Raw genomic sequence first — 21,052 nt, 5'->3', positions numbered from 1 at the left:
GCCCTTTTACGCAATCACTCTCTCAGATCGGTGTCCTTATTGTAGATTATTTTTCACTGCCTTGCCTAGAGGGAAACTGGAATCAACTTGAAAAATGGCTCCATTACCCAAGCGTTCTAGGACCGGTAGTATGTCCAGTCTTTGGAAGGGCTAGAGATATGGCCAAGCAAGCTGCATTGATCTTTGTCCTAACATACCATTATTTTCTCCCAAAGCCAAACTGTTCTCAATAAATCTCAAATGCATCAATGGAGTAATTCATTCCCCCCCCCCCCCCCAAACTCCGGATAGCTGCCTGGTGTCAGCCAAACATCCAATTCATCCAGTAGTCAAACAACCTGACAGACAACTTGTTTAAGCATGCATCAAACTCAATGAAGTTTGTCAAACTCAATGAAGTTTGTCAAATACAGTACAAACGACTCCCGTTGTGATGGATTTTTTATTTTTGAATGACGGAGGAATTTTGTGACTTGATGTACAAAAAAAAAAATCAAACATTGGCAGTGTAAAAAGATCATACAGAGAACACCATTATCGTGGAATAAGCGATATAAACAAAGGCATTTCTGAAATGAAAGGGCCAGCGGAATGAAGAAAGAGGCTGTACTTTGGGCAAAAGAGTGATGGATAAAGAGGCTGTAGATCAACAGAAAGGCAACAACCGGGCTCGTTGTGGAATATAAAAATGATCTGTATTACAAATCCTGACTCAGAGGAAGTCGAGCTGACGGACAGATTGAGAATGGGAAAGGCATCAGAGGGTGAAATGGGGGAAAACGGCATATCAGGATAAAACTCTCAAACATTGTTTTGTTGGAGAAAGTACAAGATAAAAAGGCAGTGACGGGGTAATACAGACAGATGATGGATCATAACAATAGGGCCATTATGAGGCCTGAGGGCTTTCCATTCGTCTCTTATTCGGCTTCCTATTGGCCAGGTGGTCTCTCTGGGTTGCCGTTGCCACGGTAGCAGGTTTGTGCTATGGCCTCACCTCAGTGGTCATGTTCCTCTCTGGTAAGATTAGATTAGAGTGCCTCAGCCAGTCTCCTGTGGGGCTCCGCTGTGTGTTTTAACTCTTGAGCTCACGCTCGTTAGTCAAGTTAAATTATAATTGGACCAAGGCTTCGTTACCAAAAAATCTGATTAGTAAAGGTTATTCAACAAAAAAAAAACGTTCCCTCCAGTAAAAATGGTCAAATCCAGGAAATAGGCTACTTTTAACATGATTGTTTTTGTTTTAATAGTGATCGAATAGCACGGTAAGGAAGGAAGTTATTGTAATGGTAGTTCTTTACTTTTATATTTTTTGGAATTGATAGTTACATTTGCAGACAGACAGATTGTGTCGTCATTTTATGATCGAGATCTATTTACGTGGATGTCGTCAGTCAAACCTAATGCCACTGACCGCCATTCCCCACTAATAGGGGACCATGTTGTGGTCACCATTGAAGTTTTGAGTCAACCACTCTTGCCCTCCATTGCGCCCCAAACAGATGGTTTTGTCAATGTTTGTATGCTGATTACATTAGGAGGCCCTCTCTCTCCCACTCTGTCTCCCTAACTACAATCACGAACCCTGGATTGTACGGTCAGAGGGGTGAAGCGAAAATTAGACGGGGCCATTTTGTTGTGTGTTTAGAAAAGTCGACGTTTCTGATATTAATGTTGTCCTTCTTGTCGTCACAGGACTTGGCTGAGGACCACTCTGCGGGGGTCCACCCCCACCTCCCTCTCTTCTTTCTGAACCATTGTTTCTTCCACTTCCTGTGAACTTCGACGACAGTGACTGATTGCACGCTGCATCTGCCAGTCTCCGCAGGTTCAAGACTGTGAGTATCGATGAGTTTCCCTCCTATTGCAGGGTGGTTAGATGTTTCATTGAGCTCAGTGGAGCAGTAGGTAAAAGCAATAGCACCATGGGAGAGGGCGTCTTGGGGGATTGAATTTCTCAGCCCGGTGATTTTGATTTCATTATGCACTTTACTTGATCAGCAAAGTCCCAAAGTATTGTAATCCCCCTATAGCAATGCCGATCACAACCTTGATGCAGTTACTGGTGCAATATCTAAATTGGCAGCACTTGTATAAGCTCCGGAAACATATGGTTAGCCAAGTCAATTGTGTGTGGCCCTAACGATATTACTCATCTCGCTCTCGCTCTAGGGGCCGATACGATATGTATTGCGATTCTATACATATTCCGATTCGATACTGTGATTTTTATTATTGTGACTCGATGTTCCAAATATATTGCTCAACGTATGTGTTCTGCAGAGGGACAGGAGAGCCATGAGAAAACAGGTTAGCAAACGGGCTGTGGCGAGGTTCTTGTTTCGAGCAGACGGGTCTCCTCACGGATCTTGTACTCCTATCAGCCATGTTGGCAGAATCCTTTGTGTGGGATTGAATGGGACTGCTGCACTGTCAGGTGTGCCGAGGTTGGCTTTGTGCAGGGAAGGTTGCTGAGAGTAAAGGTGAAAATAGACATGGTAACAGTCAACAGAGGCACGGGTAGACCATTCAGCCCAGGTGTGGGGAAACCCTGTTAGTTTTGGGCCAGAGTGTTGACGAGTTGTCAGTCATTATTCCCCAGCAATTCATTTTAGTCAGTATTTGGATAGAATGTTGGCTCACCTGAATTTTCAGCTGTGCTTACGGTTTCTGACTAAATGGAAAAGCATGCGAGATGATTCTCAAATGTAATTGCAGGGGTAGTTTTCCTCACTCACACCCAGCTGAGTGGTCAACATAGGGTCACTTTTAAATCATTTGATAATGGGGCACACCTTGAGCAGAAAGGGAGGACATTGACATTATACTGACCCTGTATAGAATGTCCACTTTGCACTTTCTGAATATTGTGTTTGTTTGATTATGAGGGGTTTCACCTGCACTCTCCAAGGTTTTCTTTTTGTCACACAACACAATGCCACAGATGTCTCAAGTTGTGAGGGAGCGTGCAATTGGCATGCTGACTGCAGGAATGTCCACCAGAGCTGTTGCCAGAGAATTTAATGTTAATTTCTCTACCACAAGCCACCACCTATGTCGTTTTAGAGAATTTGGCAGTACATCCAACCAGCCTCACAACCGCAGACCATGTGTAACCACGCCAGCCCAGGACCTTCACAGCCGGCTTCTTCACCTGCGGGATCATCTGAGACCCAGACAGCTGGTGAAACTGAGGAGTATTTCTGTCTGTAATAAAGCCCTTTTGTGGGGGGAAACTCATCTGATTGGCTGGGCCTGGCTCCCAAGTGTACTGCACCCCTGCCCAGTCATGTGAAATCCATAGATTAGGGCTTAATTAGTATATTTCAGTAGCCTGATTTCTTTACAGGAACTGTAACTCAGTAAAATCATATATTTCTTTGCATATATACAGTACCAATCAAAAGTTAGGACACACCAACTCATTCCAGGTTGTTTATTTATATTTTTACTATTTTCTACATTGTAGAATAATAGTGAAGACATCAAAACTATCAAATAACACATGAAATCATGTAGTAACCAAAAAAGTATTAGACACATCAAAATATATTTTATATTTGAGGTTCTTCAAAGTAGCCACCCTTTGCCTTGATAACAACTTTGCACACTCTTGGCATTCTCTCAACCAGCTTCATGAGATAGTCACCTGGAATGCATTTCAATTAACAGGTGTGCATTGTTAAAAGTGAATTTGTGGAATTTATTTCCTTAATGCGTTTGAGCCAATCAGTTGTGTTGCAGCCTCAGAATGTAGCTACAGCAAGAGAGGTGGGTTCGGAGTCAGCTTCACGGCCAAGAAATGTGACACGAATCGACGTTCCTACCTCCTCTCCACGGCTGCGATCGATGAGGCAGGCAGGGGAAACCATGGGAACTGTCACCTCCTTATATCCCTCAGAGGAGGAGACGGTCACGGAGTCTTAGCACATCGATCCACAGGTGACAGGCCAACCATTGGGCTTAATGACAAAATACTCACAAAGCCCCTACTGCTGTGTAGAGCGCCGTGTAGAGTGCTGCATAGCGTTAAGTGAAATTTGTATCTATGTTTTTGTGTTTTTTTTCCAATAAGTCAAGGGGAGTTGCAACATCAATCCTCATTCATACTTGTTTCATGCTGGTCATATAATAGCACAGGTAGATGGAAAATGAGGAGACGGTATGAAAAGGACCGGTCTTTTGCCCAGGTTTCCATCTGGAGATTGTAAACGGAGTGCTTTGGATCATTTCTCAAGATGTCTTTCTACTGCAGTACAAGTGCCTGCCGCCTTGATAAGTGGCTAAGGCACCGCTGCCGCTTGCAAGAAATGCCCAAGGACACTGACACCAGCTCTTAAAGACCATGGTTTCGCTTACTGCTCTTAAAATGGCGGGTTATGGATTTCTGAATAAACACCAGCCCACCTATTGAGGAGAGGCCACCGCTGAAGGTTAGAAGACACAAGCTCTGTCGATAACACTCAAGTTGCCATAGAAACGTCAAACTCCATTTAAATCCAAAGAGAAAGAGCGGAGGGAGGGTTTATGGAGGAGGATGAAGACATGGAGAGCGGCGAGAACGCAAAAGAGCAATGGGAGAAAGAGGAAAGAAGAGGGAAAGGCACTGTAAAGCGATAAGGGGAAAGATGGCTTTCGATGCATGTGGCTAGATGAGATCTCGGGCCAGCAATGGTGGTGATAACAGGCACTTAGCTCTCACACTCTAGCACCTGGAGCTGTCCGATAATGCACCTCTATGCTGACACAGAACAGCACTGGAGGTCAAAGTATTGATTCCCCAGCAGCCGGCTGTCCAGGGAGAGAGTGACCGCAGAAACCCAGCTCTGGGATGTCCTCACCACGGGCGCGACATGACCTTTTTCTCAAAGTGCCGCAGAAGGGGGACTGAGGGTATCCAATTGCTTCACACACACACACACGCATGCATACATGCGCACACACACACAAAGGCATACATCCACTCTGACACATACACCGTGAACACCAATCACTCTAAACCTTGCTAAAGTCTCAGGGCTAGTTGTTAGGTGGCATGCCCACCAGGGAGCAGAGCCCAGAAAGAAAAGCACTTCTGTGATTCAAAGCCCTCTCGCTTGGTAATCACTTCCATGTCTCACTGTTGCTTTCAACACCCCCCAATTATCGCTGTGTCAGCCGGTCCAGTCGAGTATTAGGGACACTAAAGACTGGCCTATTTTTAGAAGAAAGGGGGCCACAGCTTCTGTCCCTATGGGCTCACAGACACACGCCGAGAAACCGTGAAAGGAGACTTAATAGGAAAATAGAGCAATCTATGGACTCACACAAACACACACTTGCTGTACACAAGGAGATAGACACACACACACACACACACACACACACACACACACACACACTTTCTCACAAACAGCTTACTGTTCAGAGACGTGCACTCTCGGGAAGGTTGCAGAATCGGTCGTTTCAAGAGAATGAGAGCTTGTGTTATACCTGCGAGGACGGTCAATCTGTTCTATTTGTGATAGCTGTACTATTACCAACACTGTTTTATGGACTCGTGGTTAGAGGCTTGGCTGCGTACAGCAAGACAATGTCATCCTTTGTTGACTAAGTTCATATGGCCTAGATGAGACTGGTACAGTAGCTGGCTGCTCGGAGGAGGATCAATGTGTTTGGAACTGTCCTGGGATCAGAAGCCAGGGTGTTATGCTGTTCTGAGTACAGGGCGATCAAAGAAGTGGACCAAAGCAGCAGGCGGTAGGCTGAGATGAGAGGGGAGAAAGCAAAGTAGCATGGGGATAGAAACAATAGTTCAAGACTGACGATTTGAGTTCAAGACTGACGATTCGAGTTCAAGAGACATGGAGGAATGATCCAAATAAGAAAGCGTGATGATTGAAGATTGGGAAGCAGAAGAAAGGGCGTTGGAAGAGAGAGCGAGTGGGGATGGAGACAGATTGCAAAGAGAAGGGAGAAAGTGGAAAAAAATAGGGAGGGAGAGCGAGGGACCCTCCACTCCTGCTTGTGCTTTTCATCTCTCCCTGAAGATGAGTGGGGGCCTATTTTAAACCCCTTCATCTGTCTAATCTGACGTTCATCTTTCGCCTCTTTTCTTTAGCCACCGTCGCTCGTTGTTCAGCGTCCTTGATTAAATTGAGAATCTCTTTCAAACAGTTTAATAACAGCGTCTTGCCCTTCCCCTGTTTTCTCACTGACAATCGAAGAGTTACTTTGATGCGATGCGAAAACAGAGTACCCCCCCCCCCCTTTTATTTCCAACGTGGAATTAATTGTCTCTTCCCCAAACAAAGTTAATAGAATCATAAAATGATAGCTCTGAATCATAGAGACTTGATCATTTCTTGAGCCATGCTCTCTTAAAGCTGTATGTTCTTACATTTGCACGGAATACACTTTAGAGTTATGCCTCTAACTTGACCCTCTTGAGGGCAACCGGCACAGGCTTTCGACATATCAAACATATCAAATAAAAATAAACGTACCTCCTTCCTTCAGGCAACGTTGGCTCTTTCTTTCTGCTAGCTATTCGTTTGATGCAACCCCCCCCGCACCCCCCCCCCCCCCTCCCCAAAGTGGTTCTGGCCTTGGAGCCGCCTGGGGAAATTCCACAGATGACGGCCAAGAGAGACGAGAAGGGCAGAAATAGAGTTTGCGGAGGGCAACGGAATGCGACGTTAAGACCACAAAGTGTGTTTCTAAGGGGCTTGATAACACAGGGCTTATGTTACCACTCCACCTCTCCTCTCACTGTACCCTATTGCCCAAAAGGGAATATGAACGGGAGTCATTGATTGATATGAATAGCGTTGTGTTGGTCAAGTTTGACACAGGCGGACACACGCGCACACACATACGCGTGCACGCCGACACACACATACACACACACACACACACACAGCCAATGGATCCCCCATCCTTCATGAGCGATGGCTCTGCAGCTCTCTACTGCACACAAAGTAATGAGAACTTCAGGTCTGTGGAGCCCAGTGCATTTATCACATGCTCACACTTAATGGTCCCTCTGCCAAGGCTTAGCACCACGCCTGCTAGCCGCCCGCTACAAACAGGACTGTTTGTCTCCCACAGCCGTGTGGACGCATTTGTGTGTGTGGTTGGGAGTGTACTCTCATTGTTGATTAACACTTTCTCGCTCTTTCTGTGGTCTCTCTCCAATGCACTGCTTTCTTTCTCTCCTCATTTCATCCATCTCTCCCTCTCTCTCTCTCTCTCATTCTCCCCTCTGTATCTCTTTTCTAGGAGGGAAGACTCTTTTGGTGTTTGTCCTTCAGCATGACACCAGGCAATGAAAGATGGCTGCTGGATTAGCTGTCATGATGAAAGCGTATCCCAGTTTTTCTCTCACGGTTCAGTGCCATGTTTCAAGGCACTCTATACTGAACAAAAATATAAATGCAACAATTTCAACGGTTTTACTGAGTTACAATTCATATAAGGAAATCGGTCAATTTAAAGAAATTATATAGGCCCTAATCTATGGATTTCACATGACTGGGCAGGGGCGCAGTCATGGGTGGGCCTGGGAGGGCATAGGCCCACCCACTGGGGAGCAATCAGGAGTTTTCCCCCACAAAATGACTGTATTACAAATACTATTATTATTAGAAATACTCAGTTTCATCAGCTGTCCGGGAGGCTGGTCTCAGACGATCCGGCAGGTGAAGAAGCTGGATGTGGAGGTCCTGGACTGGCGTGGTTACACGTGGTTTGCGGTTGTGAGGCGGGTTGGACGTACTGGCAAATTCTCTTAAACGACGTTGGTGGCTGCTTATGGTAGAGAAATTAACATTCAATTCTCTGGCAACAGCTCTGGTAGACATTTCTGCTATTCAGCATGTTAATTGCACGCTCCCTCAACTTGAGACATCATAGTGTTGTGTGACAAAACTGCACATTTTGGTGGCCTTTTATTGTCCCCAGCACAAGGTGCACCTGTGTAATGATCATGCTGTTTAATCAGCTTCTTGATATGCCACACCTGTCAGGTGGATGGATTATCTTGGCAAAGGAGAAATACTCACTAACAGGGATGTGCACAACATTTGAGAGAAATAAGCTTTTTGTGCTTATGGAGAATTTCTGCATTGCACAAATATTGCCATATCAATGTATTCAATATTTAATAAAAAAGGAAACACCCCTCTCTGTGAAGGACTCTTAAGAGCAAGTATTCACACACAGTGAATGTCTTTGTTGTATATCAAGACAACTGAACAGAGATTTGTGCTATCCGTAGGCTGATCTCCACCAAATCCATTTTAGGCCTATTGAGCCAGAGGGATGCTCTTGCTGAGGAACAGGCATTTTGACCTGGTTTTCCTCTCTCCTAGAAACCATTTGTAATAAACATCCTTTAACTTGCCATGCGTTTCTGTTAATAACATGCCAGACAGTTCCCAGTCATGTCTGTAAGGTGCCATTACAATGTAAGAGCATACACAATGATTAAGTACTTCGTCGTGGCGTAAAGCGTCAGGAAGCGAGCAGGAAAGGCCGTGGCATTTTACGGTGCCTAGCGCTCTATTCAAAATGGAGGGCTTAAAAAGTGCACAGAATAGAGCCCATTGATTCATAACCTGTGAATTTACGCAGGCTGCGGTTAAAATGGAAAATCACTCGTACAAAGTGATCGATCTATTGTGTCAGGAGTATATCGGGAAGCGGTGAGCTCAGCTTTGTCCCAAATCCTCTCCTTTCTGCTTTACTACTTTATCCTGGAGGAAACCTAGTGTGGTCTATACAGATGTTTAATGCCACCTTTGGGATTCTCCGAAGCCTCTTTGTGGAAATACAGAACTACAGACTCGGCAATGGCTGGTCTTTGATTCCTCTATACCCTCCCCGCTCTCATCATTCTGTTAGATCAGTGGTCGGGCCGTTTCTCTATTTTAATGTGTGGCAAAAAGTTAATATCCGTCTTTTGAAACAATGTATTTTCTGGCCTTCCCTCTTTCATCTCATGTTCACTAGATTTGGTTTCTTTGTATTCTCTCCCATTTTTGGAAAAACAAGGCTATTTATTATCATCTTTGTAAGAGAACAGGCAAGTACCTCTGTTGCCAAGCACAAAAGCCTTCGGTTGTTAAGTGAGAAACACCAAACAAGCATGCCTGAGAGAGGGAAAACTGAGAAAATATGCATTTACAATCACTCAGTGTTTGTTCGAGCTTTGAGTGTTTATGAAAAACAGGGCGAGAGAGGGAGAGAATGGAAGAAAACGATAGGCCTGGTGTGAAAATAAAAACCGAGCCCTGTTGAGAAAAATAAAGAAATGGAGACCCAGGGAGAAAAACAAAGCACGCGCACAAGACACAGACCTCACATTATCCTAAAACGATCCTGTCTGGGCCTGGCGGTTTCAGGTGTGCGTGATCGAGCTGATGCTGTGATGCTCGGAGGAAAACGCTGGCGCTCATCTTCAAAAGGCCTCCTAATGATCCCTGAGGGCTGCCCGGCTGTGAGAGGAAATGGAGGAATGAGCACAAAATGAGCCACAGCCCACCAAAGCCGCTGACCACTGGGATATTCCCAGGTCGCGCCAGGGTTCCGTGACGGATCTCATTTCTGCCGCCAAAGCAGATACTTGGATTTTGCCGAGTGGGTGGCGAGTGGCTAGGAGGAGATTGGCAGCTGACTTGCATAGCAAAGGGGCTAACCGTGTCCAATGGATCATCAGAGACCGGGGAAAGAGCAGTGCAAGACACACAAACACACACGGAATTGAATACAGAGCTGTAACGCACACAGCTGCCAACTGCATCAATTCATACACGGCCACACTCAAGCTTCATTCAGAAAGGTTACTCAAGTTCAACACGAGCAATGACCAGTACCATCTAATCAGTAATCCTGTGGAGAAAAAAATAATTTTTGTTTTACATAACACGCAGCCATTGATGTGTGCTACGGACAACATTGATTTCTCTGAGCCCAAACAACGTGCTCGTAAGCAGAAACGTATGCAATGCCATCAGTTATTTTAATGACCACTCGTAACGCAACTGATGATGTGCATTTAGATGACATCAGAGGGCATGTGTACTTGATTTGTTTCATTTTTCAGGCTCAGGTTCATTCAACCCATCGTAAACCGGACCCATGCAGTGTACAAATGTTCAACCTGATTTTTATATGCCTGGATCTTTCAGTCAATATATCAATGCCACACTTGCTTTTTGGTGCACTTGGGGTTTACAGGTCCCAGTGGAGTTGTAAAAGTGTATTTGAATGTTTGCCAAGCTTCACACACACACACAGAGTACTTATTTGCTGTGTGCGTGTTTGATCAGCCCTGAGTGTAATATGTTAATGCTTGCTTTTGATTGTTTCACTGATAATATTCTCAACCTTTCACAGGGCGTTACGCTAATTTAGCGAAATGTTTCGACGTGCCCGCACATACAGGATGAGATAAGCTTACTTGAAATCTTTGGGAACAGACTAAAACTCCTCTTCAGGCTCTGCAAATACTGGAAATATCAGTTGAAAGTACTATTTGATGATGAAATGATAGTAGATCATCAGAGTCCACATACTCCGTAAGAGTTTGTTGCTAACATCGTCATGCCATTGCTATCCTTCCTATCCCTTCATTCATGCTCTCTGCCAGTTGATCTGGCCGTTCCAAGGCAATTTTTTTGCCTTCAACACACCCTGTCTCCAATCAGCCACGGTGTCTGCCAGGGTTTCGTAAGGTTCAGCCATGTTAGCGTCCACCAGCACCATTAGGGGCCAACCACAGCTTTTCACGGAACCTTTAGGCTGTTGAAAGATTTCCTTAGACAGGGGCTGCCCACCACAAGGAACTAGAGGCAAGGGAAATCCACCAGTACGTATTAGAAGATTACGTTGTCTTGTCACATGACACTGAGATTTGTCTTTCCGCTTCATCCCAACTATTACTTTGTGAAAAAACATTTCTCTTGACCAGTGGTTGGAACCGGTTGAGGGAACAGAACTGAAAACCGGAAAATTATGAAATTGTTTGAGGAACAGAATAAGAACAAAAGTGATCTGTACTGTTCTGGAACAGAACCGTTATTTTATAAGCATGGGAATCGGTTAAAATTGTTTTACGTTCCGGGCATTTTTTTTTTTTTTTACAGTCCCACAAAAAAACACAAAACGCTTATGCTAAGCCCTCTGTCACTGAGAAACATGTTACAGTGTCTAAATGCCAGCTGGAAATCTTTGCTAGTGTGTGTATGCTACCTGCAACTCCCCCTCTGAAGCATTTTTAATTAGAGAAGAATGGATAGATTTTTTAAATGCTAGTTAATTAATGATACTATAGTTATTACGTTTCACATTGGATTTATTAACTACAAAAAGGTAAACGTATTTTTAATTCTGTTGCCGCTCTGCACACACAAGCTTGTTAGGGTGGAGGAGGCTTAGCTAGCTATCTCGCTCTCTCCTCACCCGCAAATGTTTTGTTGCATCCCAAGCTGTACACTTGTCTGTCCATCACTCATATAAACAACTAGGCTATAGCTTGCCCGCTTCATAGCAAGCTGCTCTATCCGCACTGATTGGTGAAGTAATTTAATGTCAAGCGTAATGTCAAAAAAAAATATATCGTATATTTGATGTTCAAAAAGGGACAGAAAGGAACGATATTAAGCCAATTGAAAGCCAATGATTACTTTAAGCCTCAAGGTGGTCTTTCCAACCAGTGATAGTGACAGGTATGCTGTTTACGGTACCCTCAAGCTGTCCCTCTCCCACTTAAGATTACCTACTTAAGCCCTGATCACCACAAATCAGCTGTAAGATTTACCTTACGCATGTAGTTTTTCCGCAAGGTCTATAAGCCAATATTGGCAAAGCCCCCCTTTCTCCTTCCATTGCTCCTGCATTGAAAGAACATTTCATCCCCTCAACTCACTACAACCTAGAGTTCCCAGAAATGATGTTACAAGATGCTTTTTTTCCAAGTCCACTCAAGCAGTGAAGAGTTAGTCTTGGTGTTGTACTTACAGAACCTCGTTGTGGACCCTCTAGGTGTAGAAAGCATTGCGTGTCCCGAGGAGGCTGTGTTTACGCTAGCTTAGATACGTGGCTTGTTCTCGAGAGTTTGTAGAGTTGTAAAAACTGCAGATGAGGAATGAATAGCAATTAAGTAGGTACATGGGGAATGAATGTTGGCTGTCCTAGCAGGGAGTCATCTAATGCAGTATGGAATGACACCCGCCAGTGGCAAGCAAGTCAAATAGGAAGACTGCCTGTACCGAACCAAGTTTATTTTTGCCGGATGCATAGTTCAAACTTGTCTCTTCCCCTCTCTAACAGACTCACAAATGCCGTGAATCCTTCTTTTAAGATGAAACCCTCCTCTACTATATTTTTTTTGCCCTTGACTTCAAACCAGGGGTAACCCCCAGTCTTTGCAGTTACATGGGACGCAAATGAGAGGAAATTAAGCAATTCACTTAACTCTAAGTCTCTAGATCTAATAACAAACATGAGGGCAGCGACCCGTGTTGTAGTCTGTAGATTGAAGACTCTGTTTGTCCGTGGGTCATTGTAACCCTTTTCAACCATGGTACCGGTGTAGTCTGTGGGAAACGATCCTTTATATATTCCCCAATTCCGTAGTTTTCTCACAGTGCCCGAGTACAGTCCAAAATAAATAAATAAATAAGAGTGAGGAAAAAGTTGGACTGGTCTCTCGATATAAATGACACTCTGAGGATCCACATTCCCATGCATTGACACAAACCAAAAGTGCAGAGGAGGTTTTGGAACTATGTAGAACATAACAGAGATTATGTGTTTAGGTAATTGTGGTGTAGAAGCTGGTGGATGCGTGTGGAGGGATTTTCATGGACCGTAATCAGTCTCAGCTGAAGTGAGTTTTTCCCCGATCGCTCCAAAACCTCAGGCGTACGCCGGTGACCGCAGAGAGAGGGTTGAGAAGTTGAACGGTACGGTAACTGACACCCATGCCTCTTGTGGAATTTTAGGGGGAGAGCTAGATCTTTTCTTTTAAAGCCTGAACATCTTTCCAGAATAGTTAATTCCTGCTATTGGTCTCCTTTCCACACAGGGGAGCTAACTTCTTGCTTAAACAGAAGAACCTCAAGTTACACAGTGGACAGTGAAGCTAACAATGTGACTTTCTACTCCAAATGTTTCATACGAGGCGGCAGTACAGAACGTCACCTTTTTATTTGAGGGTATTTTCATACATGCCTGTTTTACCATTTAGGAATGAAAGCACTTAATTTATCTAGTCTCCCCATTTGTCATAAGTATTTGGACAAATTAACTTAGTGTGTTAAAGTAATCAAAAGTTGAGTGTTTGGTCCCATATTCTACATCAAGCTTGTGACTCTGCAGACTCGTTGGATGCCAGTTACTATTGAGAAAACAACCCAAAACTAACGGCAAATGGATCCAACGACTCTGTAGAGTCACAAGGTTGATGTAGTCATTGCGTGCTAAGAATATGGGACCAAAACCTAAACTTTTGATAGATTCTTCCATGTCTGGTGACTGGTCTTTATACATTTACAACACTTAGCATAGCAAACGGAAGCAAACCTCATAAATCAATCCAAGATGGCTTCAGTCGTCTCCTGTTGCAGTTTCATACAGTACTTTTGATCTTTTGCCTCTTGACAGGAAATGTCCCCCACGGTTGTGACTACCACAACCCAGGCAGGCGCCACCACAATAGAGAACAAGTTGAAGAGCTAGAGTGAGTTTTTGTCTCCGGGGTCATTTGTCTCCCAGCTGGGAGCTCTTAGCAGCGCTGTAACAACCACTCTATTGGAAAAGATGGGAATGTTTGTTCTCACTTTTAGCTCCTCTACTCACTAGTGAGGTAAGCTGAAGGTGGACTGAAAGCAGCTGGGCCTTAGCTCACAGTCATACAATATGACCTTGGTTTGCCCAGAAAAAAATATACAACATTGTTTCATTTGTTCTATTATATTGTTCTGGAAGCAAACTTTCCAGACTGTGCAGTTACAACATTACCCGTTTTCATGTGTCGTGCTGATTGTGCTAGTCAGTGGGGGAAGTTTTGAACTCTTCCCCTCTTTGTGTAATATGATCACAAAAATTACCTCAGACTTTCCCATGTTACTTCCTCCAAACATCGATTGAATGACAACACAGGTTGCCTCATTCATGTATCTTCAGTCTGACTGTAGAGGAGAATTAGGTTGTGCGTGTCTGAGTGGGTGTAATCCTTTAGAGCAGAGGCTACCGCGAGCCACAACGTAAACACGACTAGACGCTAATGCTAATCCTTATCATTTATAGCGGGGGGGGGCATGACTGGCTGACCTCGCGGCTAAGCACAGCACCTGCACGGAATCTAAACTAGGATGGCGTAGGCTAATTGATATTGATGGCGAGAGCTCCTGTTTGTTGGCTTTTGGAGGGCAGTTAGCGTAGCGTTTCCCAAACTCAGTCCTCAAGACCCCAAGGGGTGCACGTTTTGGTTACACAGCTGATTAAGCTTGATCATTTTTTAAATCAGCTGTGTAGTGCTTGGGCAAAAACACTAAACATGCCCCCCTTGGGTTCCTGAGGACCGAGTTTTGGAAACCCTGCTCTAGCGAGTCAGTAGAGACATGCCTAGCTTAAGGATGTATGTCCCCTTGCTAGCAACATTCCTCACAGCATTCCTCACGAAAGAGTCAGAGGGTCAGGATTTTAGAATGTTAACCTAGTAATGTATGATATTGTAGTGAATCTAGATCTTGCTCTGTGTAATCCACTTGGTTTATCAACTTGATGCAGCCGTTACAATATGAAACGTTTCCTGTGAGCTAATGTGGAACATTATAAAAATGAGTCAAACAACTTCAATGAAACTATCAATTGGACTGACGTGTATCGTGTCTCAGACAGAATGACCTTTCCCGCCAGAAGCTCCCTCTTGTCATCGCTCTGGCTGTGTGTGTTAGCGCTGTATGTTAGTACTCTAAAGAGGCAGATGTTGACGTTGGCTGCCGTTAAGACCATCTGGGTTCCAGCTCGAACCGTTCGTTCCTCAATGATATTGTTTTGACGAAAGCAGACAGCTTGAAGTCGGTCATTAATATTTCTGACCAAAACTGTCTGGTGTCAGTCTGACCTTGGAGAATTTTTTATTTATTAGTGTTTAACGTTTAGTTTTACGCATTCTGGACTGCTGCCGGTGTCATGAGTTGATAGACCAGAACATGGAGACAATCACGTGAATCAATTGTCCAGTGTGATTTTATTTTTGTGCATTGCTTTCAAAAATTGTAATGAAGAATAAAGGTTGTTATGCTCGCAGATTTGTTGTCATTAGATGCCATTAGGCTATGATGAATCATAACTGCAGCTTTTTGTTTAGATAATGCAAGCAGAAAATGCCTCTTGTCCTGAAATTGTATCATTCAATTCGTAGACATCGGCTCCTGAATAAATGTTCTTATAAATCAAATCGATTAATTTGCGAAGATCACTAGCCAATTGAGAAAAGGTCCTAAGTTGTCATGCCAAATCTGTAATTGCTCATGTCCATGAAATAGATTGACATGAAATAGGTCAAACGGTGTGTATTCTATGACCCCTTTTCATCTGACTGAACTTAATTCCTTTCTTCTCCGTCCATATTTCCCTCCACAGACCGTGCTCCCTTGGATCGGAGCCCCACACCATGACTTGCTGAAGCCGTCTTTGCTGCTACCCAACCCCCTTCTCCTCATTCAAGATGGTCCCTCCGAAATGGATGAGGAGGCGTCTCCTGCTGGCGGCCCTCACACTCACTTCCTGTCTACTGTTCGCCATGGCCACGCCCTTCCCCAAGGACCTGGAGCCAATCAACGTTGTCGGATGGGAGCGTGAGTAGCCCCACCAGCCCCCTGATTGGCTTAGAGTGATTTAAAAGGCCAAGTGGTGCCATGTTGCATATTTTTCCTCTGTGATATAAGGGGATTAATTTAGTAGCACGGGACTGGTAGTTAGAGTGCACTAATATGATGTGACGTATAAATCTACCCCAGAGTTAGCGGAGGAAGATTGCTGTGATATTTGTCACCAGCAGCACGCAAGGAAACCGATACCCTATTTGCGTGGCCCAAGGCAGGCTCAGAGCCCTAATGCTACCTTGTAAATACATTGATGAGCCAAAGTCAGGCTGTAGAGTTGGCCTGCACGGGAGATGAGTTTGGAGGGATGGTCTTGTGCAAATTAAACCCAAGATTAGATTAAGCAAAGATGTGCACTGAAAATGGCCATCATTGGATTTTGAGTGGGTGTTGGGCACAGTTTTCCCACAGTTCTCTAACTATATGTGGGTCTATCGGCTCCAGGAGGTGTGGTTTACATGATAGTTAATGAGCCGGACAGGTTCCATACATTATTGGTGTGAGAAAGGTGGATAAAGAGAAGCGAAGGAGAAAGTGTCGCTGAGGGGCTGTCATTGGCACAGTGGCATTAGAAAGCAGTCGGTTTGCGCGGTCAACAGCTTCAAATCGCGGAAAGAGAGGGCAAAAAGAACAAGAGGGAGTTTAGTGTGGTTCCGATATGCACAAATCAAAGTCGAGGAGAAATGCTGAAAATTTCCGACTGAGATCAGCTCTTATTTGCCGAATGTAGTAGCTATAACACACCTTGAAACCGATTTGACTACGGATATATCTCCTGACATATCGGACAGTGGAAATGACAGCATCAGACCTATCTACACAAACTAGGAGTGAGAGTGGACTTCTCAAAGGCGTTTTGTTTAGTGTTGGAGCATATTGGCTCCTCACTCTGCATGTTGCGGGTTAGCGTCGCCTTTGCCATCGACGAAATGCCAACAGTCTTATCATTTAATGAACACTTTTGCCTCTTCATCATATTTGCTGTTGTGTTGTCCAAACAAAGCCTTTCGACAGAAGTTTAATCTTACGGCTACAGTATGTGCTTTAATAATTGCCATTTATGAAAATGACTTGCGCCAGAACTAGAGTAGCAGACACTTTATCTTAGCTCACTCATCCCGCCGAGCCAAAATAAACTATGGATCTATCAAACCTTCATCTACCCTTCAGCAGGGTTGTGTTCATTAGGCACCAATCGGAAGAAAACAGACAATAAAAACAGGGATTTGCCCAATAAGAAGCGCTCATGTTTTCCAAAATGTTATGTTGCGTGCCTTAATGAACAAGACTCAGGACTGGACACAAATGGCGAGAGCGGGGACTAGCAGAGGTTTCTGTTCATTACCTTCCCTCCAGTCTGACCTTTAGAAACAAGCAGGGCTCCTGAACCTGGATCCAGTCCACACTAAGAATAGGACATGACTAGAATGGAAAGAGTCTGACCAGAGAGTGACTGGTTTAGTTTAGCTACTGCAAATCTACGCCATATCTGTTTATTGCCACTAGCAATGGAAAATCCAACAAATACTACAGAAATAAAGATTTAAATACCATAACAGTTGGGGTCATGAATTGGACAAGTCTTTATGTATGTGATAATTCAACTATTCTTTATATTATAATTTTCTCTCTTTGTAGACTCCTACCTATACCCAGGGTTCCAGGGGCTGGTGTCGGACAACGACACAGCCAGACTAGGCCTGGACTTCCAGAGGATGCTGAGGATCAATCACATACTCTACATCGCTGCCAGGTCAGTCAGCCAATCCACTGCCTCCGTTCTGGTCCACATGTTAACAATCGCAACCAATTAAACATCACAACCAGACTAACCAATCTAGGGTCTGTTTCTCGGACACTGTAGCATTTTCAATGGAGAGTCCGGGAAACCAACCCGAGGTTTGCCTTTATTTATGAGACTGTAACAGCACACCATGACACTAAATCTTAGTCTTTACCCCACAGGGACCATGTCTTTGCAGTAAACCTGACCACAGCTGGTGACGACTTCGTCCCCCAGCTGGTAAGTTACGTAATCAAACAGACAATCAAACCTCACATGGCTATGCAAGATGGAATACAACATAGAAAACTAAACAGGAAATAACATGGCCATGAGGTTTATTACTGCACACTTTTGATCTGCTTGTTCTCTTCTAAACACAAAGTACCCATAATTTATTTGCAACATCAATAATATTTATTTGTAGAAGTACCACAGCTTGGCTTCTAGTGAGTTTTCCTCACTAATGGACTTGACTGCAAACAATGGCCCTCAGCTTGGCTGCTCCCCCAGCTACCTCCCCCTCTGTTTAACATGAAAGACCACAGTGGAGAACCCTCGAGCGTAACCCCGATATGGCAGAGGTCCAGCAGTTATACCCAGAAGCCCCTTTTCATATCAGCTTCCCAGAATCCACTGCTGTTGACGGGGCGGCGAAGTCAAGCGACGCTCTCGGCGGGCAGACCCCAAAGGTCACAGAGAGGCCTCTGACAGGCCATGGCCACACGAGCACATTCTGTGATTGCGTCGGTCTCTTTCATTGAACTCTGGGTGTGGTGGGGTTTTCTCTAGAGCATGGGGTCATATTTAGTCCCCACCCCTTTCATGTATTGCAGAAGCTCACATGGAGGTCCAAGGATGTGGCCAAGTGTACCGTGAGGGGTAGAAACAGTGTGAGTATCTATCACCATGTTCCTTGTGTGTCTACTTTGAGGTCAGGAGAGAAACTCTCCCTAGCAACATAAGTGCACCCTATAACATATTTGGATGGTTTCAAGGCTCAATAATTGTATTTGTGAATTGTTGTGATACCTAGTAATGCCTGAGTGCTACTTTAACTATGTATCCTGTGTTTTTCTTTTCCAGGATGAGTGCTACAACTATGTCAAAGTGCTGGTACCGCGGAACGATGAGACCCTGTTTGCTTGCGGCACCAATGCCTTCAACCCTACCTGCCGCAACTACAAGGTGTGTGTGTGTGTGTGTGTGTGTGTGTGTGTGTGTGTGTGTGTGTGTGTGTGTGTGTGTGTGTGTGTGTGTGTGTGTGTGTGTGTGTGTGTGTGTGTGTGAGTCTAGGTGGGGATGTGTGCTGTTCATTTCTTTCTTTCATCAAACCTTTAGATTCAAGAGAGCCATGATTGACGTTTGTTAATGTCACTCCAATTAGAAGGCTGTGATTGCTGATTTGCGGGCATGCAGAGACAATGAGCTAGTCATTATCACAATGCCACAATTTGAGTCTTCGTTCACCCCCTTTTTTTGCTAAGCCTTTTGTGTGTTCAGTCCTCTTGCATTGACAAGGTATAATTGCTACCCGGGCAGTCGGTTTGCACTTCGAAATGATGTCAATGTAGACTGACTTAGATTTCATCACTCATTACTTTTTAAAATAAAAGTCAGAGCCATGCTTAATTCTTCACTACTTTTTACAATATGGCAGTAAGAATTCACCTGTTGTTTTTGCATACAATACAATTGGCATACATAAAATAGTGAGATTGTTGAAAAGCCAAGAAAGATGACTTGTCTTGTCATTTAGCATTAGAAACTAGACGTAATTACAGCTCATTGAAGGCAGTGAGGTGATGCCAATCAGACAGATGTTGTTTTGTTTTCCCTAGCACTGTGTGTGTGTGTGTGTGTGTGTGTGTGTGTGTGCACTCCTGCTCCTGCTTTGCCACAAATAGGAGACTGTCCCCAGAGGGACTGGAGAGGCAGCCAGATCATTTATGAGCGCCAGCAAGGGGCTGAGCAGCCACCGCCGTGCCGGCAAGGGGCTGAGCAGCCACAGCCGTGCCGGCAAGGGGCTGAGCAGCCACAGCCGTGCCGGCAAGGGGCTGAGCAGCCACAGCCGTGCCGGCAAGGGGCTGAGCAGCCACAGCCGTGCCGGCAAGGGGCTGAGCAGCCACAGCCGTGCCGGCAAGGGGCTGAGCAGCCACAGCCGTGCCGGCAAGGGGCTGAGCAGCCACAGCCGTGCCGGCAAGGGGCTGAGCAGCCACAGCCGTGCCGGCAAGGGGCTGAGCAGCCACAGCCGTGCCGGCAAGGGGCTGAGCAGCCACAGCCGTGCCGGCAAGGGGCTGAGCAGCCACAGCCGTGCCGGCAAGGGGCTGAGCAGCCACAGCCGTGCCGGCAAGGGGCTGAGCAGCCACAGCCGTGCCGGCAAGGGGCTGAGCAGCCACAGCCGTGCCGGCAAGGGGCTGAGCAGCCACAGCCGTGCCGGCAAGGGGCTGAGCAGCCACAGCCGTGCCGGCAAGGGGCTGAGCAGCCACAGCCGTGCCGGCAAGGGGCTGAGCAGCCACAGCCGTGCCGGCAATTCCACTAATGTTGCAGAGGAAGTATTGGGTTTAAGGGGTTTGTGTAGTGCTGGTTTCAGTCCAGGCCCTAGGCCATAATGGCGACAGAGAACTAAGTTTCCTCTCGCTCACACAGATGACCACCCTGGAGCAGGTTGGCGAAGAGGTGTTGGGTCAGGCACGCTGTCCCTTCGAGTCGGGCCAATCCAACCTCGGCCTCTTTGCTGGTGAGTGGCGCAATTTATATATTTAGAGTTTGAAATGTAAATGTTTTGCCCAAAGTCCATTAGCAATAAAATGTAGTCCAAAGTCTAAGTGTTAGGCCTTTTAGGTAGGTCAAGACTGAAGCCTAGTTGTATGGCTAAATCGATTAGTCATAAAAATCTGAGCATTCTTATAGCATAAATTTAAGTGTTTCATATATGAATTGGTAAATAGATATGACATGGACATGTATTTTATATTAAGCTTAACCATTTGAATTGTCTTACTATGACTTGCTTTTTTTTATACTATCTTACTTATTAATTGCTATATTTACAATACTCTATTTTCTAGGTGGTGATTTCTACTCTGCCACCATGACCGACTTCCTGGCCAGCGACGCAGTCATCTACCGTAGTCTTGGCGACGACAGCCCCGTCCTGCGGACCGTCAAGTACGACTCCAAGTGGCTCCGAGGTCGGTCACGTGAATGTCGTGTCCGTCAGTGTCCTGGTTGGGGATGTGTAGATTTTTTCAGCCCAGTACCAGGACACCCATTTTAACTCATAATTGCATCATCAAGTCCTTACATACCCAGCCATCACAATGTCTTGAGACCTATCTTAGGAAATGAGGACACGTCTCTAACACGTATTGGAAATACCAAGGCATTTTTA

General features: G+C 45.1%; 1 protein-coding gene across 2 annotated transcripts in view; it reads left to right on the top strand.

The window, feature by feature from the left end:
* Positions 1-21,052, top strand: part of LOC129819786 (semaphorin-6D-like) — a 103,465-nt gene that overhangs the window by 57,457 nt on the left and 24,956 nt on the right. For both annotated transcript variants that reach the window (XM_055876379.1, XM_055876378.1), the window contains exons 3-10: positions 1,696-1,838; positions 15,634-15,848; positions 17,514-17,628; positions 17,841-17,898; positions 18,495-18,551; positions 18,745-18,846; positions 20,308-20,398; positions 20,730-20,852. In XM_055876379.1, coding sequence (XP_055732354.1) covers positions 15,719-15,848; positions 17,514-17,628; positions 17,841-17,898; positions 18,495-18,551; positions 18,745-18,846; positions 20,308-20,398; positions 20,730-20,852 — 676 coding nt within the window. In that variant the 5' untranslated portion in view covers positions 1,696-1,838; positions 15,634-15,718. The remainder of the gene's footprint in view (positions 1-1,695; positions 1,839-15,633; positions 15,849-17,513; positions 17,629-17,840; positions 17,899-18,494; positions 18,552-18,744; positions 18,847-20,307; positions 20,399-20,729; positions 20,853-21,052) is intronic.

This window comes from Salvelinus fontinalis, chromosome 22 (assembly GCF_029448725.1).
Source record: "Salvelinus fontinalis isolate EN_2023a chromosome 22, ASM2944872v1, whole genome shotgun sequence".
Taxonomy (NCBI): domain Eukaryota; kingdom Metazoa; phylum Chordata; class Actinopteri; order Salmoniformes; family Salmonidae; genus Salvelinus; species Salvelinus fontinalis.
The sequence above is the reverse complement of the archived record's forward strand: the minus strand, read 5'-3'. Positions and strand labels throughout refer to the sequence as shown.